The sequence below is a fragment of the Columba livia genome, chromosome 1 (genome assembly GCF_036013475.1).
Source record: "Columba livia isolate bColLiv1 breed racing homer chromosome 1, bColLiv1.pat.W.v2, whole genome shotgun sequence".
Taxonomy (NCBI): domain Eukaryota; kingdom Metazoa; phylum Chordata; class Aves; order Columbiformes; family Columbidae; genus Columba; species Columba livia.
The window spans coordinates 85,768,397-85,791,759 of NC_088602.1; the positions used below are offsets into that span (position 1 = coordinate 85,768,397).

Here is a 23,363-nt window from a genome sequence, read left to right on the forward strand (position 1 = left end):
CCAGGTCCATTTTCTACCTGAAAACCCAGTCTTATCAGATAGGATTTTCAGTATTTGTCCAGGATACTGACACAATGTGGTGGTTTCACTGGAGCCACGGCATTAAAGATATTTGAAATTGATGGTATAGAGGGGATACAGCTGTACCACACATGGATTGCTAGTTGCCACGTACCTTGTAACAGATTTAGTTGTTCTGAGATAGGCTGGTCAGCAGGGTTACAGCGCTTGCCCAGGAAGTCCCATGCATCCCACAGCCCCATGACCTGCTGCACTGCAACTCCAAGCATAAATGCTAATATTCCTAAAGAGCAGACAGAAGCATAAAAGCTCTCACTTGAGTTCCCCCAAAAACCTGGAAGGTGTTGATAGCACCTATGAGGCCTGATCCAGGACACTCACAGTAGGTCTAGCACTCAGCAAAGCCCTGCAAAGGCAGGCAAGGGCACAAGGTGTGGGGATGTGGCTTGCCTTTTGTAAAAAGGCATCCTGACGCCTTGTTGTTCAAAGTTACATCTTTAATCATACAGCTGAGATGCAAGGCACCCTCCACTCATTTTGCAGTTGTGGCACTGTTCAGAAAGAAACCCAAGTTATGTAATGTCAAAAGGAGTGAGAGCAAGAGAAAGCTGATGGCTATAGCTTACTGGTTAAATCATTTGCCTAGGGAAGGGGTAGCCTGCAGGTTCTGATCCCTTAAATGTTTATGCGTTACATATGAAACAATAATAATTACCAGACTCGAAAGGCAAAGTTCCCAATTTATACCACTCTCCAGGGAAACCAGGTTTAAAACCTCCATAACCAGTCTGAGAAAGACTTCAACTGTGAGATTAGGTGGTGAAAGCTTCTCTACACACCCACAAAGGAGTGCTGAGAGACAATGGCATAGGTGTGCCCTGGCTCCTCCCACACCCATCACAAGATACATCAGCCCATCAAAGGCCCATCTCCACAAGTCCAGAGGAGCACAGGGCCACAATAGCAGAGAGGAACCTAAATTAAGGACTCTGAGGAAGGGAAAACCCCTCCCAAAGCTGACCGGGGAAAGCCTCAGCCCTAGGGTACAAGCATGAAACCCATCAAGATAGGTCAACACCATAGCAACTTCACGACTGAGGGGTGTTGCAGCCTATGGATACAGGACACATTATGGGATGCAGGGGAAGAGCATTTTGGACTTCTTATGGATGTTCAGAGGAAGAATCAAAGGCAAAGAACAGGAAGGATCTAGGTGATCTGAGAAGGGAAATGTTTGGGAAAATAGAGGGATAAGGCTTTGCTGGTTGATATGCCTGTCTGACATGCCCTGCACCTGCTTAGCACAGTCCATTCCTATCTTCCTAATAAATTCCTTTAAAACTTTTTCTCAGTGACGGAGTCTCTATTTTGGGTGTATGGGGCTCTCAGTGACAGCCTTTAGTCAAGCCGTGGGTTGGAGAGCCTGTGTGCCTGAGTGACAGTGACTGGAGAGACAGGAGTGAGTCAATTTAAGTGTCAGCAACTGGAATGGGTCCTCACGTCATAGGGGCCCTCCAGCAACTGGAGTGAGTGAACGTCTGGGTGCCAGGAGCTGGGCTGGGACCACAGGCACCATGTGCCTGGTGCCAGCAGCTGGAGAGACCCAAGTGAGTGACAAGTGCCGTCCACTCGAATGGACCAGGTGTCAGAAGCCCTTAAGTCAGTAGTGCCAGGGAGAGTGTGACTGTGAGTGTGTGAGCACTAGTAACCATCAAGCTGGACTAGCTGGCAAGGGGCTGATGTACCCTGGGAGCCAGGGGTGGGAGGCAGGGAGAGCAGATTGTGCATCTCTCGTGGCAAGACCCCCGGAGGAGTTGGCATGTTGGACTGGGAATACATACTCAACCTCGCTTCAGTTGGACCTGGGAACATGGAACTGTGTCAGTCTCACCTCTCTTGGGCTGATGGAACTGGTCCTATTACCCAAAAGGAAACAGAAAATATTTCACTTTGTGCTGTAGCCCCAGGCCAGCACATAAGTGGGCAGCAGCAGCTGTGGTCACTGCCATGTTTTTTAGAACAACTTTTCTTATTTCTTCTGAGGAACAACTGTAAAACATACCTTGAAAAGAAAATTATAGCCATCAATCCTGAATGAATGAAAATGCATTAGTAGCAGAAAAGTGCATAGACCCCTGTCCTGATTTTGTTAAAAACAAGTTTCTCTTTTAGTGGATTTGCCTGTCAGCTAAAGCCTTCTTATTAACTGCATTTTCCTGGAGAACCAGACACATGTTTTGGTAAACCTAGCAATGGAATGCAAACTTATTGATAAGCATGGATGGACATCTTGCGAGAGGGGCAACGAGAAACTGGTGACCAAGAAACTGACCAACGGTGTATAACATTCCATTCACGTGAATACTTCATATAAAAGTGGGAGATCATGAGGATCTCATCCCTTTTTCCCTTTCCCTTTTCCCTTCTGCTTATGGCCGACATTAGGACCTTGCTAGTCGTCCCTGCGAACTGAGGCCTAGTGAGAGACTGAATCCAGCTCCGGTTGGCTGCAGAGCCCAATCCAGGACTTTGGGTGCCGGCTCTGCAGTTGCTGAGACTTTCAAGATTGGTTTTGTATATTTTGTATTATTTTCTCTATTCTTATTAGTAGCATTAGTAAAACACTGTTAATTTTTCCAACTCTCTTCTCTCTGTCCTTCTTTCCCTACCGATCGCCTGTCCTGAGTGGGAAGGGGGGAGAGGGAGGGGCAAAAAGGGGGAAGTGGGGGGGAGAGGGGGTTAACAATACATCTGCCAGGGTTTTATTGTCACCCTGCAATCTAAACCCTCGACAACCCCATTTTGAGATACCTGACAAAGTCCGTGTATTGATGGGAAAGCACAGGCTCCCAATTCTGGAGCTGAGTTTCCAAGGCCAGGTACCTCAGAGTTAGAAGATGGCATATAAAGTTATTGAATTGAATTAAGTGGTTAAAAAAAAAAGTAATACATAAATACTGGCACAACACTTGCTTTTATCTGCTGGAATGGCCCCAGTGCTACAAAAGTTATTTACAAATCAGTATAAATGGTCCAGAGAACTCATTTGCCAGCTAGGTTAAACAACAGAGAATTGAAGAGTTAAAACATGAGTTTCTTCAGACACTGGGCTCTCCCCAGTGCCCTGGGGAAGAATACTGATGACATGGTGCTCTGAAGAGTATCTGTTCCCTGTTTATTCTCTGGCGCCCACCCCACGAAGGAAAATCCTTTCTCCACTGCTTAAGAATTTTATTTTCCAACCACACCTCTAGCCCTAGGAGAGCTATTGCTGGAGCCTTGTGTTTTTCAAACAGTTGATGCATGCATTATCTGAATTTCTTTAAAAGGAAGGACTGCTAAAGGGTGGGTCCCAAAGCAGCATACTAGAGAAAATAATATGGTGTGAAAGTAAAACAAATGTCCACAGATCCTAGCAACAACTCTTAGAGTAATGTAACAGTAAATACTTGCCCTTCTGGCTGAAAAACTAGACTCTGTGCAGAAATTTGTATTTATGAGTTATTTCTTGCAGTCTCTCCTCAGAGATTTAGTGTTAATGTATCAGGAACTAGACCAGAATATAAATTATTTTCCACAACAGTGAAAGTGACTTTAAAAACTCTTACCCATTCTCATTGAGTTTACATCACCATTTTATATGTTTCTAACAATATGATTGGCTCCTGTATGTTTAACAGCAAATTCAGTAAGTGGTTCACAAATATAAACTAAACTGTTTCACCAGATTTGAGCAAGACAGAGTAACCTCCAGAAGACTAAACTGTGCCAGCATCATTTAACCTTCAGAGAAACCAGCCACTAGTGAGATGCAAGAGCAATCTGATCTGACCTTACCTGCCAGCAGTTACAGCAGTGATAAACACAATCAGCTAAGCCAAGGATTTAAACAACAGCTACATCCTTTGGAGCTAAACAGACTGAAGATACTTAAACAAAAGATGAAAAAAACAGCTAAAATGAGGGGGAGAGGTAGAGTTTTACAGTGATTTGGAAATGCATGGAAGTGTTTTATCACCATTTTATCGTCATGTGCAGGTTTATGGTAAATTCAAGAGGACTCTGGAATAGAGTATTAGAAAGAATCTTCCAGGCTGGGGCTACACCATACATTTTTATCGAGACTGTCTGGGTAACTCCACTAACAATGGCTGTGTGAGAAACAGTGTGCTAGCTCCTGTTCTGCTGCACTATGCAGGCTTTGCAGGAACATGCTGGAGGAGATCTCTCAAAAGACAAGGGGAACAGTGAGGAATGTGGGACACATTGCATGCCTGGGACAGCAAAACTTGGTCAGAATTTAATGAGAGCCTATGACAACACTACCACTTCAGTAACCCTGTCTCAGGTCAAACACAGGGCCCTCTGTTGCAGGTCACCAGATTTCACAATTCCTTCTGTAAACTAATTAAACTTTGTTTTAAAGCCACTTGTAGTTTTTGCCCTGCTAATTAATATTTTTTTTTTAACTACGGCCAGTGAAGATAATTTGGTTTTTTTTGAGAGATCGATAGAAATCTTAAGGGGGGAAGCAACTGGTACTTCGAGATGATGCAGATCAGATTATATCCAGCCTTTATCTTATCAGAACTGTGACTCACTATGCAAACTTTCAGTGAAGGAAGTGTCAATTATGTCAATGAGATAGATGAAAGGAAACCAAACAAAACAACACACCCCTCCCCCCGCCCCCCACAAACCTACCACAAAACTAACCAACCAAAACCACAAAAAGAGAGTCTGAACAGCAGAACTCCCCAATTATTTTTAATAAGCAAGTTTGCCTTTCTGAGAACATTTTGTGTGTGTACACAGATGGACATATCTATTTGCATAAATAACCCTAGTGACTCTTTGTAAGGATTTTACTAGATTCAGTATATAACATTAATTCAGATCGAGAGGGTATAGAGGAGTATGAGTCTTTCATTTTGAAAGCTCGGTATGCTGCCATTTTGTGAGGGGGGGAGCCTGCGTTTTGAATGTCTATGAGAACCTGGTGCCAGCGATCGCTCCCATTTGGCATCTCTCATCCTTCAGCACTCAAAAAACATCAAAAAAAAAAAAAAAAACAACCACCAAACAACCCTGCCACACTCTCCTGTAAGCCCATCTTGAGGTGACAGATTAACACCCGAGGTGGGGACGGGCCAAGGGCCACTCAGCCCGTGGCTGACCCCGGCACCCGGGAGGCCGGGCGGCCGTTACGCGTAACGGTCGTTCCCCCCTTGCCGCCAAAAGCGAGGGCGGGCGCGTTCCCGCTCCGCCCCGCAGAGGCGGGCTGGGAGCTGGGGCTTGTGGTCGGCACCTCGTGGATGCTGCCGCGGCGTGGCGGCGAGAGGCCGAGGCCAGGCGGGGTTGGGTGCTGCCATGGCGCAGCGGAAGGGCTCTCGTAGCCCTTACTGCCTCTTCGTGTGCGACCAGCTGCCCGAGCTGCAGCGGCGCGGGCTGCCCGTGACCGGGGTGGTCGACGCCGTGCCCTACTGCTCCGAGGCGTGGGCGGTGAGGAGAAGGGCCCTCTCCTGTCCATCCCCCCTGCCCTTCCGGCTTCCTGAAAGGGGAACGGTCTTGGGTTAATGCAGCTCAGTAGCGGGGAGGGCAGAGGGGAGGCCTGTGGTGTGTTTTGCTCCAGCCACTGTGTGCTAGTGCTGTGGGTTTCATAGTTGCTCACCTGCCTGTTGAGGGTGAGGAAGCAGCACCCATCAGGTGGATCTGTGTGGCACCCGTGTGTGGGTTGCATGGGGGGCAAAATGTCAGGGTGGCCTTTCTTGGAGAGCAATTAGTTGGCAGCTCAGCTGTTCTATGTTTAGTGGCTCAAATGGGCATGTTGGGTGGCCTCAGCTGGCTTGAGCTAAAGAGCAGAAGCTCCTCTGTCCTCCCCTCAGCAGCAAGGGTATCAGCTTTGGCTGGTGTGTGATGGGTAGTGGCATCCCTGGGTGGCAAGAGTAGTTTCAGAAGATTTGTTGTTCGTGTTGGGGCAGTGCTAATTTGCCCTTGTCTGAAGATACTTCAAAAGCACATGCTTGTTAGGTGTTTTGGATCAAAGCTTATGGCTTCATTAGGGAGAAAGCTACTGGAAATGTTTGAGTCAGTTTTAGCAGTTGGCAGTTATTGCCAAGCATTGATAACGTCCTTTAGAAATGCACAATTAATTTCTTACCCAGAGTTTGTTGGACTACTAGAAGGAGGCAGTGAGAAGTTTTTTTAACAATTTGCTTTCCTTCAAGTTGCTGACTAAAGAAGAAAAGATGGCATATGCCGAGAAGGCTCGTAAGTGGAATGTAAAGAAACGCTCTCAGAAGACAGCAGAACAGGTGAACATTGAGAAAGGAAGACCATTTAATGTAGCTAAATAAGAGGGGGTGTAAGTGGTGTTGGGGTTTGGTCAGTTATGACACTATGCAAGATCACCAGCTCTGCATAGTCTTCAACCTCTGGAGATTGTGGCTGCTGTAGTAGTCCATGCCATTACGAAGGTGATGCAGAATATTGTTCTAGTTTGAATTGAAGGTGGGAATATGCCATTTTAAACCGGCACAGCTTGTTCCTTTGGGCTCTCTTACCAAGTAAAATGTAGTTCTCTAACAACTTAGTTTTATGTTTAATGGTATTTTGCAGTGACTGACTTACAATGTAGTGTTTTTGTTTGTTTTGTTTTTTTTTTTTTTGTTTGTTTGTTTTTTTTAATACTGTAAATTGGTATGACTTCTGGTCATAGGTTCATGTTGCATTTGCTTTGTGGCTGTCCTTATCTAGGTGGTTCTTGTCTAACAGCCTGAAACATACATTATACGCAGCTGATTTGGCATTCTTGAGTGGCTGTGTGGTGGACCACATCAATGAAGTGTTGCAAACTACACACAAATAGAATAATTATACCTTGCCATTATTTTTAGATTGGTTTGATTATGGAGACAATTGTAATGCTATGGTGGAGGACAAAATCCCCCAATGTAGAATTAAGAAGTTAATGTTAAGCTGAATGTAGTTGTGATCAGAAATAGTGCTAAACAGATCCCTTCTGCTATTTACTGGCTTGAAAAGGGGTGTGTGTGTCCTTTGTTCGTTTGTTTTTTTCTTCTCTCTGTCTCTCTCCTTCTCCCAGCAGTTCCTCAAAGCATAATTTGCTTCAGAATTTGAATTATGTGAGGTGTCAGAAAGCTTTTTTCTTCCGGTCTTGGTTGGCAGTGTAAAAATTTGTGTGTCAAAGCAAAGAGCTTGATTGAGTAAGTAGGTAATACTGCATTTACTTCTTTATCCTATGTTACTATGAACTACAAATTACTGGTGAAGGTAAGTTTAAAGACTTTAAAACACAGTGCTTAAGGGTCATACGTGCACCTCTTACTTGCCTCATACCAGAGCAATTTCATTACTTCCTTGAGGCTTTATCAGCTTTTAATGAATTCCATTCCTAGTCAAAGGCAACTAATACATGTGCCAAACTTTTCCATAAAGTTTATGGAAAAAGTTTTGAAATACCAATTTGAAAGTTTCCTCGTTTGTGACAAGGGTTTGAACCTAACGAAATATCCTTTATTTTTTAAAAATTCAATTTTGTAAATTTAGCTTAGTTGTAGTGGGTTCTCCAAGATACTAAGATACCTGTCTCTCAGTTTGTTAGAAGAGAAATCTTGTCTTCCTAGTCTGCAAGTACACAGGCACTTTTATATAAACTGCAGACTTGTTCCACCTAACCATAACTGTTAGTGGATGTCATATGTTCCTCTTACAGAAGAAGGTGAAGGACCTTATTGGGGGTTAGTACACTCTTGATTTTGTGTAACTTTCTCATCTTTTCCAGATGCGTAATCTGGCTCATCCAGTTCCTGCTCATCTGACCACGAAGGTGCCCAGTGCTACTTCTCTTCCAGATGCCTCTATGTCTTGGAAGAACGATCAGGGTATAGTAGTATTAAAGCATTTGATCCTAGTAGATGAAAGCTTGCCCTTTATAGATAATCTAAATTATGCCTATACAAAGGATATTTACATTTTGCTAATAGCCATCTGTGTCAACTGCTTCTTTGTTTTAAGCTAATAATCTACTGCTGTAAAAAAAAAAAAAAAAAAAAAAAAAAAAAAAAAAAAAAAAAGTCTTTTGTAGTATAGAGGGAAGTCAGTGCAGTTGTCTGCCTCCCTCCTCCCCTGCCCCAGAATAATTTGGTCTTCTGTTTTTAGCTTGATGGGAGTAGAGCCCCTAATAGTTTTTTTTTTTTTTTTTACAATGATTTCAAGGTTTTTAAGAAAAAGGTAATTCTTCAACTCTTGCATGTATGATTTACAAGACCTAATCCAAGTTCAGCATAAAAGAATACTTGTACCAATTTTAAAGGGTGAAGAGTTGTTAGGTATCCAAGTTCAAAATTTGTATCGTAGAGGCATTAAAATAAAATGATGATGTGGCCCCTTTGGCAGAGTGAAAGAGAGGATCTGTAATTTGTCAGTACTTGTAACATCCTGGCTTGCTTCCTTGTTGAAAGAACTCTTGAAAACGAAACCTTTCTAATCTGTGTCCCCTCTTCAAGTGGATGTTTTGATTAGAATTGAGTAATGAACACATCTGCAATCTTTTCCCCATGAATATTACATTATCCTGAAAGATGATAAATGGTGGTGCTTACAAGATAAGTCAACCGGCCATTTAATATAAGCTGTGTCTACTGTGTGATTAAGTTTCAGCTCAAGCCTTTTACTTAACAGGTCTTTTGAACTATTTTCATGTTGTCATGGTTATAGGGGAGCAGGAAAGTATAGCTCCATAAGAAGTGTAACACCTGTTAGCATCCTGCCTGCCGGAGGTCACGTTTCCCTGTCATTGTGATACAGGTTTGATCAGGGTGATTTTGGTGGCTTGAGCTGACACAATTGATCTTTAAATTGAACAAGAGGGATAGTAATAAGGGATCACTGAGACAGGTGTGATGATGGTATTTCTCAGTAAAAGTCCTGTATGGTTTCCTGAAGCTATATCCATTTCTTCATAAGGAAAGCAGTTCAACTCAAGTAGGAGAGGTATCTGTCTTATGACCCCACAGCTTAAGTTTAAGTTCCATGTAAGAGCGCACCAGCATTCAAGCTTGGGACAACTGGTGTTAAATGCTATAAAGTTTGGCATTGTTTCTGTGTAAAAACAGTTATACATCTCTATTATTTAGTAGAACAAGTAGGATTTTTTGATGAGGGGCAAAGCTTAACCTTAAGGGTTAAATAGCTACCTTGAACTTCAATGAGAATGTTATGTGATATTTGTGAAGAGAAGGATTAAAGTGTATTGTGAAATATTTTTTGTAGTTGGATACTTTTAAAATTAGTAGACAATAAATTTATTTCTTAACATTGGCCTTGGGTATTCTAGCCACCTTCTTTGGGAGCTCATTTAGTGGAAGACAAGTAATGCTTTTAATTAGCAGACTTCTCATCTCCTTTTATCCCGGAAGATTATTACTAGCTCGTTTAACTTTTGTAAGTTACTGAATTGAGCTTGTGAGACTGCTGCGGATTTAGGCATTTACTGTTTGTGGTGTGTTTTCTTTTTTTTTTCCTAGCCTTATTGACCTATCATAAAAAGGAATAGTAGTAGTTCCTGTTGGATTCCAGGCCTCTTACCATTCTCGTGGGTTTGGGGTTTGATTTTTTTTTTTTTTTAAACTTATTTTTCCTCTCTGTGCACTGTAGCATCTATGGCAGGTGTAGCAGGACTACCGATATGCCTGACTCTTGCATAAGTATTAGTTACCTTGTCATCTCAGATACAGAGAAACATCTGTGTGTTTTACTCGGTTGATGCCCTACCTTACTCACTCATGATAAAGTACATTGAAGCTTTCACTGGAGGAAGTGAGGCTGGGATGACTTGCTGTGACCTCTGGTGGCTCTTCTGATTTATTTTTTTTTCCCCCCTTTCAGCTGTGGTCACAGATATCTTCTACTTCCTGAACATTTACAGCCATGGCAAGCTGCCATCCCACTGTGAACAGCGCTTCCTTCCTTGCGAGATTGGGTGTGTCAAGTACTCCCTACAGGATGGCATAATGGCTGATTTCCATCACTTCATAGACCCAGGTAAATCCCAAGGGTGGGAGACAAGAAATAGTTCATCTTGCTTTGGGGCGAGAGGGAGGCTTTCTAGTGTCACTTACTGCTGCCCAGATTAGATTTCTCGTATTAAAATGGGTTGATTTATTTGACTGTAAGTGGTTGGACTTCTTAATGTCAGAGCAATACTGATTGTTTCTGAAGAGATGGACTTAAGCATCAGAACTGCATGAAGAGGGTAGAATAAATTCAGGATGACCTTCAGGTGTTTGTGCTTTATATTTCATGCCATTGAATATTTGTCTTGATTGAACATAAACACACACACTAAAAATATGCTTTGTTTTTTAAAATACATGTAATTGAAAGTAACTTTCAGAAATAGTTGTGGCACTTGTATGAGGCCACAAGGCAAGATGAAGCTGTTTGTTTCTGTACATGAAACTATGGTATATAGTTGAGAGTAAAGGATCTGTCATTGTGGATGTTGAATGATGATTGCTCTTTTTCTCTTGTCTCCCCTGCTCTTCTGCAGAAGTACCGCCGCGTGGTTTTCGGTACCACTGCCAGGCTGCTAGTGAGTATCAGTGGAGAAAAAGAATGGTATGCAAAGTTGTACAGTTTTACACTGAACTTATCTGATCTGGATCCAAATGTTCTGTAAGTCTATAGTTTCTCCTTCTGGGAGCTTGTCAAATTTTGAAGACCTTAAAGGAGTGACAGAGCAGCTTGTTGCAGTCACCTTTTTTATGTTTCTTGTAGCCATGAATGCCAGAGCACTTCAGCCAAAATGGATTTTTCAATGGCAGAGTTATTTGTACTTTGTCTTCGTATTTTAATTGAAAAATAACTGCAGAATGTTCTTAAATGGGACAATTCTGAATGGCTTTAAATGCTTTCAAGCCTATGTGACCAGTGTCCTTCCCTCGATAACCCTTGTGTATATCTTCAGCATGAAGTGCTAATTCATAAGAGCATAACTAAAAGATAATAATTTGTATTTAGAAGTTGTAAGTGTTTTGCAGCTTTACGTATGTCAACAAAGTTACAGTATTTATACTGTCGTTTTGTCTGGCTTGGCCTGCTTTGTTTCCCCTGTGACTCTTAAGTAGTGTTTATAGACTTCAGTTTGTTTCTGTTAGGACACTTCCCTCCTTCTGTATAGAGGGAACAAACTCGGCCCCTGTTTTCCTATATCAAATATTTAGATAATGACCTTTTAAAAGTGGTGTATGTGTGTGTGTTTGCTCACAGTCCAGACCTGCTAGTTTTCTGATGATGGAAGCAAGGTTCTAATAGCGTATTCACAAACAGTGCCTCTAGAGAGGAGGAGATGTGTGTGTTTGTGTGTGTATACATATAAGTACATAAAAAGATACAAAGCTGGAGGGGAACTGTATCATTTAAAGAAACAGCACTTCTCATAACTTTTTTTTTTTTCTGCCTCTCCCTCCCTCCTTCATTAGGTGATGCCACTCACAAGATCCCTATATCTGGATTTCATCTTCTACGTACTTGTTATGCTGTTGTCTTACGGGAACTTCTTGAGTTTGTCCAGCCAGCCAGAGGTGTTCGGCCATATTTTTACTGCAGGGTATGGTCAAGGTTGAAGTAAGATGCTCTAAATCAAAACCTCTAATTTCACTTCTGTTGGATGATTAAGGAGATACTTAACTCTAAAACATAATCAGTGTGTAAGTGAGTGGGAAAAGATTCTCTTTTTTTCCAAAGCTTCCCAGTTCCATGCAGGAAGAAATGACACCTAGACGCCAACCTTTTTTATAAAGCAGAGACCTAATTTTCTACCTTCTTATTTTCAGTCTGCACTTTTAGCTCTAGCCTACTAATGAACATTTCACTTGGTCTCTGACATTGTTTTGACTTAGGTTAAGGGCTTTTAAGATTTACTTAAATTGATTATGCTGAATAATAGTTGCACAATCCTGCTTGTCTAAGGGATGTTTTTACATCTTTATTACTCTTTCCCCATGGGAATACTGTACATCTTAATTTTTGCTCAAGTTTCATTTGCCAATGAGCAAAAAAACCCATTAGGATTCAGTGGCGTTTAAGCTTCGTGACAGCTATAATACATTTTGACTCCATTCAAGCCTAATGTTAATCCTTAAAAAGGCAGAGAGGATCAGTATCTTGGCCTCTGTTCATAAATATAGGGCTCTGAAGAAATATGCTTGAAAAAGATCTCAGAGCACTTAGCTGAGATATCTGTGGTATAGGTTAACCTTTAACCTGTCCCCCAACATTAGTCCAGAATTTTTCCTGGGGTTTAGTTGGAAAGCCTCTGTGGCATTTGTTCCTCTTAAAGCTAATTTTCGGGAAGAGTGTACATTCAGTCCCACAAACACTGAATTTTGTTTTGGAGGTGACTTTTTGGGACGTAATCAGAAGTCTTGCAGGTGTCAGAATTGTATACGGCTTCAATGTGACAAAAATTTTCTTTCCTTTAGTCTAACGACAGATTCCGAATTAACTGGTGTCTCCATCGAATGGCTAGCCTAACAGGTGGGAAATTGATTGTTTTTTAGCCTTATTTTTTTTTTTTTTCCCAATAAAGAAGGTTATGTAATCATGGACAGCTGTATTTGTCTGAAAGTCTTTGGGTCTCAAAAGTTTCATAAAAGCTGCTACTGATAGCCAGAACTACTTTGCCTGTTTCTCCCTCTTCTTTTGCTCCGCATCAGTGACAGTAAGACAGCAGCATGATCAGCTGTTCGGGTAATGAGCACATCCATAGAATAACATACACTGTTTCTTGCTCAGCCAGTTAAAGGAGCACTAGAGGCAGTGAGATTACTGTGAAAGGTGAGTGTATGGTAACACAAAGGAAAACTAACAGCTTCTGAGGAGAGATGGCCTGCAAGTAGGATACATAATTCCTGAGATGGACAAAATTATGGCAATATGGGACAATGCACTTTGCTAGTTTTATTAAAACCACTGGTGGGATAGCTTAAGGTTTACAAGAGCTTTGATGTTCTGGTAAGAGGCTGGGTAATGAACGGGGACTGACCGAGAAGTGAGCTGAGTAGAATATTCCCTGACTCTTTGTTTGCCTGACCTGGATTTTCTCTGAGCTATAGGCATTGAGAGCCATCCAGAGCTTCTTGCTGTAGAAGACCTGGTAATAGAACTTTACCATAAGAAATACCAGAAGGAGCCATCCAAGAATTGGGTGTGTAGAGAACTGGATGCCTTCCTGTGGGATTTCTCCAGTAATACCAGGTATGTTGGGTTCTTCTTTGTGGAAACATGTATTACCCTCTCCTGTCTTGGTGCCTGACACACAGCTTGTATGCTGTTAGGCTAGGATGTTCTGCAAGCCTTCTAATTGGAAATGCTTCTTGTCACATCATGAGTACAACTGGAAATGAAAAATACTTTCCCAAGAGAAGTGTGAAGATAGATGGCTTGTTAATTCTGAGGCCTAATTTAAAGTAAGGGGTAAAAAATGGGAATAAAATATACTGTGATGTTCAACTGTAAATCATAGAAATGAGAAGACTTGGACTCCTTAGAAGTGTAATTTGGATGGGACCTGGCTGGTGTTGTACGTTAAATGCCTTATGCTGCTACTGTGATGAGGGACAAGGTATGCTTGCCAGTGGTTATATATCAAGTTCTTGAGCATAACTGCTAAACTAGATCCTATATTTCTTCTCTAGAATGCCTGTTCTTTATTACACATTTGGTATCCTATTTACTTTATAGGGTGTGGGTTGTGTTTTTTGTTTGTTGTTTTTTTTTGGTTTTGTTTTCTTCCCTTATGTGACTTGAACAATAAAGCTTTTCCTGCTTTCAGATTCTAGAGGTGTTATGTAGCTTGTGATGTTGCAGGGGAACATTTAGTGATGACATAGTTAACTTAGAAAAATACTTCCAACTTTTCCTCTGCTATTGTTTTAAGTAATTTAACCAATGATTTGATATAAAATTCTAGTTTTTTGGGTGGTTGTTTTTTTTAAGATTATTTCTGTAAGTCTGCTTACAGTATGGATTTTAAGGTCCAATGGGATAATCAGTGTCACTTTGTCTTTTAAGTTTCATTTCCATAAGTATTTTCACACTAGAGAGAGACCTTAACAAGAATGGGAAAATGTACTTTGAAACACATATTTGGAGAGGAAAGTGTGGATGTTTATAGTAACAGGAATTATTTCACATTAATGGGAAACATCAAATTGTTACCTTTAAATACCATTTGTCTCTTCAGATTCTATTTTCTCCCTTCCCTCCACCTCCCCATGAAGCAGATTGTGTGTTAAGCGTGCCTCTTAACTCTGCATAACCACTTAGAGCTTAGATATTGAACACTGGTCCTCTGTGATATTTTAAAGGTACTATGTGGTCACTGAGACAAAAAGATGGCATCTTTAATATTTGTTTTATGTTCCTTCTGATCAGACCAACTGTTCATGTTGATTAATGAGGTAGATGCTTCTGAAATAAGCCTGAACTTCATTTCATGTAGGTGCAAGTGGCATGAAGAGAATGATATACTCTGCTGTGCTTTGGCGTCCTGTAAGAAAATTGCGTGAGTATTGCTAAGGAGTTATCTCCAGTATGATGACTTCTTATTTTTTTATAGACACATGTGTTTGGCTCTGGCTTCTCTGACTGCCTGGAGCGCTGTCGTTCTAGATACTGAGTTTTATTTATTCCATCTATCCCCAAGATTTTGTTCTAATTTTCATCACTGTTTGTATGGCTTAGGACTGTGCTGTAAGTCTTAGCACTTAGATGTAATATAACTTCTGTGATATTGTCCATCAGTCTGTAGTGTTCATTTCACTACCTCTACTTACTATTGGAGAGTTGAGAGAAGTGTTAATTAAATTAGAATTCACACTTTTTCTTCAGAGGTTTAGTATACCTGTATTTGGTGAGAAATTCTAATACGTCTCTAGTTTGGAAACTTTTATACTGCCTTACATGTAATGTAGATACATACAGTTCTGTAGTCTTTTTGTTGTGCAGAAAGGGAAAGTAAATAGTTGGGAAACAAGGAAATGCCATGTAAGATGTTGGTGGTAGTAGCAATTTAAGAGAGAGAATAATGGATAGTTTTTAATTTAAAAAACTCATGTACTTCTGTAACTTGCAGAAAAAAAAGTTGCTTTTCACACGTCTTAAGTGGCTGCATTTGATAGTCTGGGGAAGCAATTGTTTTAATTTGATGTGAACAGGCTGGTGGTCTTGGAAGGATGCTGTATTACTATTTAGCTGCTACAATAATGTCCTGCTCTGTGCAGCTGAGTCTGTGGTTGCTTGTGTTTGCCAGCTAAAGAACTGAAAATGCTGTGCTTCCATACATAAGCATTACAGCCCTCTTAGCCAAACTTTTCTTGTTTTCTTTTTTTTCTTGGTCAAGTTATTGCATCAGTAAATCTTTAGCTAATGTGTATGGAGTCTCACTCACAGCTGCTCACCTGCCTCTTCAAGACTCTGATTGTGGTAAAAGCACAAATACCAAGATGGTGGTGCTGGCTGCTGGACGTTTTCAGGTCAGATTCTTTAAACTGGTATCATGTTGTATTTCTAGTTAACTCAAGTGTGCAAACTTGTCAGTTTCAGGTTAACTGTTTTCGCTTTGGATGCTGTCTTTTGAAACATATGTTGGGCAGACTGATGAAACAAAAATAATCACTAGCTGAGTCATTTATTGTGATTTTTGACCACAGTTGGTAGGCTTACTGGACAGGTGTGTATACTGTGTTTTAGATGACGCATATTATTTTGAATGTTTATTTCTTCCTACAGAAAATGAAGGCTGAAGATTCTGGATGTGACAGACATTTCACTTCTCCAAGTCAGGATCAAGAGTTTGTCCCTTCTAATTGTGAGTTTGAAATTTGCACATTCGTAAGGGGAAAGAGTTATTTAAACTTAATCCAACGGGTGCTTTTTCAGAGTGCTGTGTTTAGATGTTGCCTCTTGGGGCATAAAGTTTAAATAACTCTGTATGAGCTGCACTTATTCCTGCATGAGAATTTCACCAAATTTCTGAAGATGCAGACATAAAGAACTGCCCTTTTCTTGCTGGACACAATCTTAAGGTCAAAAAGGTCTCTCAAAATTTTTTCTTAGATGTTGCTCTCTGATCTATACCCCCCCTTATTTTTCTGCTACATGAAATACATTCTCATATGCTGAGGTGCTTTGAAGCAGGACCATCTTTAAAATACTCTCCTCGCTCTTAAGTCATTGTATGGGCACACTTATCTGGCATTTGTTGCAAATAATCTGTTATAACTCAGTTTATAAAGACTGCTCATTTTAAGTCTTTTTTGAGGGATGAAATTTTTTTAATAGAAGGCACGTGAGCTCAGTTCATCTGGGCAGTTCATGGCTAATCTTCAGAGGAACAGAATCAAGTTTGCAAGATAAATAACTCTTAAGAATTCTTTGTAGCTTATTTTCTTGCATATAAAATAACATGCTGAATTAAACTCTGAAACTGTTCCAGTTTTAAATCATGGGATCTTGAGGTCTTGATGTTTATAGAGGACACAACCTCTGTCTCTGGCTTTTTGTATTGGAGCTATTGAATAGCTTCAACTCCAGAGCATATGAAGAACAGTTCCATTAGCTTATGTAAGATTTAAAGGCTGATTTGATTTGCAAACTGTATTTAATTTAATAGGTGATTCTCCATGTGGTGTGAAGACTTCCCTTTATGGAATAAGTACCATGCGAGGAAGAGGAATTACTCGTTTGCTGAAAAGTGCATCTGATCTGTCCAAGTCTGTTAGTAACTGATAATCTTTTTTACATCCAGGACATCTGTAAATTCTGATTTTTTTCCTTGTTTCCCTAAGGTAACCAGCAGCTTCTCCAGACTGGAGTTTTTCATCTTATGTGCAACCTTTGGCAGTTCAAGCTTTTGTTAGAATGATAAAACTATTGACTGGATTTAAAGATGATGAAAATCTTGTTTATTTTATACAGGAAGACTTATTTTGAAGAGACGCAACAATTGCATCTTGTCTTTAAAGCCAGTTCTATTTCTTAATGGGTGGAGTGCAAATTCAAGATTGAGTCAGTATCATTCGATTAGAATAATTCTTTAGTGGCCAACGTGACTTTAAAGCAGTGCTTGAATTCTTCTTTAATAACCTCTTTCCGCTCTTCTCTGTGAGGAAGGTAGAATTTCAGTGCATAAGTCTCTTCCCATAAAATGATCAAGGGTGGGGAGTACTGGAGGTATGAAGGGCTGCACTAGGGGAATTAAAGGTATAATGGTCTTGAAGGTTTGCTCATAATCTGTTAATTCCAGTGATGAAGAATTGAGTGGCCATTCAATGCAAAAAAGCAGACTGTCTTGGAAGAAATGCGGTGGCAAATTTACCTCTCAATTTTCTTTTAGTGGCACAGACTACATACATCAGGAACAAGTACATAGATATTGTTTTTATCCTTTGCATCGGTTTTCTGTTTAAAAAATGCATATGCCTCAAACTTACAGACCAAAGAGGAGTGTAGGTGATATGAGGGTTTTTTTGAAAGGAACATGAAATTCTATCTGAGATTTTAATCTCCAGATATAATTTCACAAGTTTGGTCAGGATGGGTAGATACCAGTCATAATTATTTGAGGGCACATAAAAAGAGGGAGACTGATGTGTCACTAGGAAGTTACATGTTCCATTTTATGGAGGTACAAGTCTGGGATTAGTCCCTAAAATGTTGTCTGAGCCCCATCCTTAGTCCATGTGTCTTTAAGCGAATGATTCTCAGGAATGAGAGCGCCTATTTTTTTTTTATTTTTTTTTGAGTTGTTTTCTACATTTTGTTCCAACAGAGGTCCAGTTGTGAAATACTATTTCCATAGCAACTAACTATGAGAAGATATTTATTTCATCGCCTGTTGGAACTGAAACTCAAAATTAGGTAGTTCTTTTGGATAATGGGGGGGGTGGGGAAAACACACACACACAAAGAGGTCATCACATTTATTAATAAACTCAAGCATGCTCATCAGTATGTCAAAAAGGCCATTTGCTGGTGTAGTTGGGAACCTCATACAGTTGCTGTTGCTTTACAGCCAGTTGAGGCCCTTCTGCCAGTATTGCAGGATCACTGAACAATTTTGATGCCTCTTATATCTAACTGCTATAGTATATATATAGGTGTATATATATAGGTATATATATATACCTAACTGCTTATATCACTGAATTTTCTTGAATTATTCTGTATTTCCTTCCTTTGAGGCTCCTGCTAAATTTCACTAGACAGGGGACAATAAGCCTCTAAGATTGATATTTACTAAGGAAGCACTTGGGAATGTTGTAACAGAGTTAAGAGTGTATATTTAGTAGTGATAAAGGCTTCTCTTCACTGAAATGGGGTTGTTCAAGTTTTAAGTTTCTTAACTGAGAACCATTGCTGCATTGACATTTTAAAACACACAGAACTTTAATCTTTGAATTATTTTCAGAGGTCAGTGTTGCAATAAATGTTTCATGTTTCAGTTCTTATGAAGAAGGTCATTCATTATAATTAAAATATTCAGTATCAGTGTAAGTGCGCTAACCTTCGAGCATTTGTTACTGTGCTTTAGTTATTATATATCTTCAAGTCTGAGATAAGAATCTGAGCAGAAATGGAAAAATGCAGAGTTAGGGTTTCATGGCATGCCTATACCTTATGACCTGTAACTTAAAATAGTATGTAAGACTCAGCTATGTGCTGTAGGCAGTGGGCTATTAACTAGGGCAGTAATTGTCTTACTGTAATAACCAACAACCTGTGGTGGTTTTTGTAGTAAAAATTGTAAGATCAATGTAATAAGAATGAGTATGCTAACTTGATGTAACCCATTTAATACTCGTGTTCTGCATATATTGAGGAGGTTCCCTAACAGTTATTGGGGGATGATAGAAAAAGTTTTCATTTTGGAGCTCTGCTTCCCTGGCTGTTTTGCCATTTGAAACTGTTTGATTTGTTGAAAAATAAATTCTGCTTAATAAACACAATACAGTCATGCCTCTCTCCTTTAATGGAAAAGATGAGGAAAAGATGATGACTTACAGCCTTAGCACACTTCTTAAGTGCAATGTAGTGGTAAGGTGCAAATTGTGCGTCAAAATTGGAACAAAATTTGCATGACAAAATTCTCAAGGGGAACTAAATCCAATATTTTGAGTGATGCAGCCTGGCAGCTTTAAACATGTACTTTCCACATGGTAAAAAGTAACTAACTTAGTACTCCCTGCGTATGGTTGTATAGGTACAATAGAAATGGAACTGTCTGAAGAGTTGTTTTTGTAAAGGAGATGCTTAGTAGATTCTATCAGATGTGACTTTTTCTCCTCGTATTAGTGTAGCTTGCTCAGTCCTGTGACAGTACTGGGTAAAAGTCATCTTGGCTTTGCATGTGCATTAAAAAGTTAGTAAGTATTTTTGTTCTTGTTATACGAGTAAGTAGATGAATTGTGTGTTACTCGCTACTATAAAGGTTTTGACTAGGAAAACAGTTGTCTGAGGGTCATAAAAAGAGTGGACTGTGGTGACAACTTTGGTGATCTAGTCTATGACATCAGTATATTAACCTGTGATCACATATTTCTTTTATTTTGTTCTATTCAAAGAGTATGCAACTGGTAACTGATACTGGAAAAAAGAAGTCATGTTCATGTGGAGTAATATGAAGTTACTGCTTCTGTTTAGTATGATCTATGAATTTGACTGTTACTTGTGCACTTCTGCCTTGTCTGCCTTCTCCTTTCAATACGCTGTAAAAACCAGGTATGCAGAAGAAGTTCTATTGACCACCATCTCTACCTCAGCTGAGAATATTCTTATCAGTACCTTGTATTCTGATTTAGCAGGAATATTCTCTTAAATATATAAATATATACTGTAGATACAGTAATACCTGGTTTTGATGTCTTTAATTTGAAATTCATTTTGGAAGGCTGATCTTACCAGTAAAGGTGAAGGTGAAAAAAGCATTCAGCCACTTAACCTTCCTCTTGTCCTTTATGACCAGGTCCCCATTCTGATGCACCTGTGGAAGTAATTCTTCTTGCCCTTCATGTACTTCACCAGATGTAGGTTTGGATGGGCTTTGGCTTTCCTAACCCCACACCTGCACACTCACACAGCATTTCTGTATTTCTTCCAGATTGCTCATCCCTGCTTCTGACTCCTGTATGTTTCCTTTTTATGTCTTTGTCAGGAGCTCTTTGGTCAGCCTCCACTTGTTTTCCTGGTTATCTTGGAGGAGTTTATACCTGAAAAATCTATAAGCTTGCCTGAACCTCTCTTCAGGACCATATGCCACAAGATTCTTCCAAGCAGATCTCTGAACAGGCCCAAGACTGCTCTCCTGAGGTCCAGGGTCATGATCCTACTTTTTTTCTGTCCTCTTAGGATCCCAAATTCTACTTCGTCGTGGTTACTGAAGCAAAGTTTGCCCCCCCAGCCTTCACATCCCTGACCAGTTCTTTCTGGCTTGTAAGTATGAGGTCCAGCAGAGAGAACCTCCCCTCCTTGCCTTCTCAGTCACTTGTGTCAGGCTTCTTCCAGTTGTCTGAAGAAGGTTTCGTGTATGTCTTTCTGATAAGGCTGTTTACAGCAGACACCCACTAGAATGTCACCTGTGTTGCTTTGCCCTCTGGTCCTGACCTGTGAGCTCCTGACTGACTCATTGTTCATCCCCAGGTGGAGCTCTGTGTATTCCAACTGCTCTCTCACATAAAGAGCAACTCTCCTTCTCCCCTCCCAGGCGTGAGAAAACAAGCTGGACAGTAAGTCATGCATGGGAAGGGAGGCTTAGTAATCTCTTTACTCTTTGAGGCCTCTAGGCTGAATACTTGTGCCAGTTTTAGGATCTGCATGATAACTAGTTATTAGAGAGTCTTTGCTGTGTCTAAAGTAATATTAGTCTTTATTACATCTTTAGCAATCTGTTATCAAAATCTTAAACAGAAGACAGTAATTTGTTGGGGATTTTCTGGGTGGAGGGTCTGTCAAATACTAGGTGTTGGATTTTGCTGTTTGAGTGCATGTTAAACTACAGGAAGCAGTGCTGTGATCCTTGATCACATGGCACAGTTGATACTCCTTCCACTGTGTGTGTTCTTTACCAGCTACCTTGGGCGAGGTCTCTGCTGAGTCATTCCCAAAGGGAAAACTGGCTTTCATTTTGGGGACCCTGGGTCTTGAGCCATGACATTCAGATGCCATTGTGCTGAAGGTCAGATTCTTCCAACTAAAAATTTATGTTTGGTGAATGAAAACGTGTATTCAAGGAAACCCTGTCTGGATTTCCTTGCAAAATAGCTGTAGTTTTCTGTTCCTGATATCTCTAAAAAACCCTGCATAATTGAGAAGGATCGTGCTTTTTGACCTGTTAGTTGAATTAAAAAATGCTAATCTTTTCCCCTAGCAAGAATTTACAACTTTGCGCAAAAGTTAAGTGACTCAAGTATATGTGTGAGACTGAGGTTTTAATTTTTGGTTGATCAATAGATGCATATGCAGCTGACTGTAAAAGGCTTTAACTACATCTTTCCATTTGGAAGAGTAAATATACTGTAGTGGGGCAGGGGAAAAGCAAGTTTGTTATTTAGTTTCTGTTCTCTTCATGTCTTCTGCAGGGTTATCAATGCTCACTTTCACCCTAGAATGAGCTGCCAATTAATTTTCTATTGCAGTGATTCAGAAAAATGAAAAATATTGGCAAACGCTTTTATTAGTCTAACCCTGTATTATCTCTGTTCCCTCACTTTTCCTTGGTTTTGTCTTAGAAGCTCCCACAAGCTTCTCTAATTACTATTTTGAAATAATTTCCCTCACTTCCTAGTGAACAGGTGAAAGGCAGGAGAGAGAAGTTCCAAATTCCCCTATGTTGGGCTATAATAAATTTAGTACTAGTTCCACTGCATCCAGAAATTATCTTGACAGTTTGTTCATTGTACTGTGAACTTCTTCAGATAGAAGATTGCCTTGGTGGCTTTCCTGGAACAGATGATACAAATAAATAGAAAAGTAGTGCTGTTACTCTAGCAACAAGAATTGTGAGATAATTAACTCTTGTCTGTCTAGTCAGTTCTGAATTGTGCACTGTACTGAAACTTGTAATAAGCAGTGGCAGAGCTGGCTTTTGTGTCTGTGTAATGCTGGAAGTGTTTCTCAAAATCATGAGAAGAGTGAGGAAGGCAGTGAGGGCAAACCTTGGGGGTTATGCAGGAAATGGGTAGGGGTGGAATCCCTGGGGGGCAACTCTGAAAAATAAATAAGTTCATTAAGGTTGGCAGCTCATTAAGAGCAGCATCTTCCAAATGCAAAAACAGCCCAGGAATTCAGGTAGATCTATCAGGGGACTGTCTTGTCTTTACACGGAACTCGTGGCTGCAGCTTAGTTCTAGTGCGGTGTATAGCAGGTGGGAGCAGGTGTGAGATACAGAGGAAGAATTCACAAACACTAGCCAGGAACATAGGGCTGGTTTTTGGAAAGCCAAAGCTCACCTGGAGTTGGTACTTGCAAGGGATCAAGGTCAACAAGAAGAACTTTTATGACTTTGTTAACAGTGGAAGACTGAACAGGGAAAAAGTGGTTCTGTTGCTTAGTGGTGTGAGTGATGGTAGTAATGTGGCCGGAGTAACACAGATAAGGCTGGGGTGCTCAGTACTTTCTTTGTTTCAGCCTTATTAACAAGGTCTCTCAGATCTGTGTATTCAGGAAGGGTTCAGGGAGTGGATGGAGTCAGGGATCAGTTGGCTGTGTAAAGAGTAAAGTAGGAATTTATCAATACTTTTCCACCCGGTCATTCATTTTCTGTCAACTTCCTGCCTTTTGAGGGAATTGGGTATTGAAGTCGGATACAGGTACATTAATTCTTTCAAATTAAGTAAGTATCGCTAGCTTTCCCCATCCTTTCCCCAAATATGTTAGTGCTGCTTTAATTTTGTTTAAAGTTGTGGGTATACTACAGGCTCTTGGATTTATTCCTGCTTCAAAAGACACACAAGAAGGACAAGTAATTAATTCAGTCACAGGAAAACCTTGAAGTAAGATAGGAATTTGAATATCTGTATTTCTGGTTGACTGAGTTTAATAAATTGGTTGAGGAAAAACACATGTAGCATTCTGATAAATACACATCTCCCAAAATGTTGGTCTTATTAAAAAAAAAAAAAAAAGAAAAAAAGAAAATTTATAAACATTACTAAAATATCTTAGCCATCTCTCCATGTGCTATCACTTAGTTTATTTTCCAGTGTAGGACTGAGCTTAGTTTGAAGAATGCAAGTATTTCTGCTTAAATAGTTGTCAA

The 23,363-nt window shown here is 40.3% G+C and overlaps 1 protein-coding gene across 1 annotated transcript; it reads left to right on the forward strand.

The window, feature by feature from the left end:
• Positions 1 to 4,750: 4,750 nt before the first annotated feature.
• Positions 4,751 to 23,242, forward strand: MAEL (maelstrom spermatogenic transposon silencer). The gene is made up of 12 exons (XM_005511411.3): positions 4,751 to 5,523; positions 6,249 to 6,335; positions 7,826 to 7,925; positions 9,931 to 10,086; positions 10,595 to 10,636; positions 11,526 to 11,653; positions 12,528 to 12,582; positions 13,161 to 13,302; positions 14,549 to 14,611; positions 15,449 to 15,581; positions 15,838 to 15,916; positions 16,721 to 23,242. Exons 1-12 carry the CDS (start codon positions 5,392 to 5,394, stop codon positions 16,834 to 16,836), a joined length of 1,233 nt encoding a protein of 410 aa, XP_005511468.2. The 5' UTR covers positions 4,751 to 5,391; the 3' UTR covers positions 16,837 to 23,242.
• Positions 23,243 to 23,363: the final 121 nt, after the last annotated feature.

What these genes read in the sequence shown, in the direction of transcription:
- MAEL (XM_005511411.3), top strand. Translation starts at nt 5,392, where the DNA reads ATGGCGCAGCGGAAGGGCTCTCGTAGCCCTTACTGCCTCTTCGTGTGC. An exon ending in CTCAGAAGACAGCAGAACAG is followed by an intron (nt 6,336 to 7,825) that starts GTGAACATTGAG and finishes CATCTTTTCCAG; the next exon opens with ATGCGTAATCTGGCTCATCC. An exon ending in GTACCACTGCCAGGCTGCTA is followed by an intron (nt 10,637 to 11,525) that starts GTGAGTATCAGT and finishes CTCCTTCATTAG; the next exon opens with GTGATGCCACTCACAAGATC.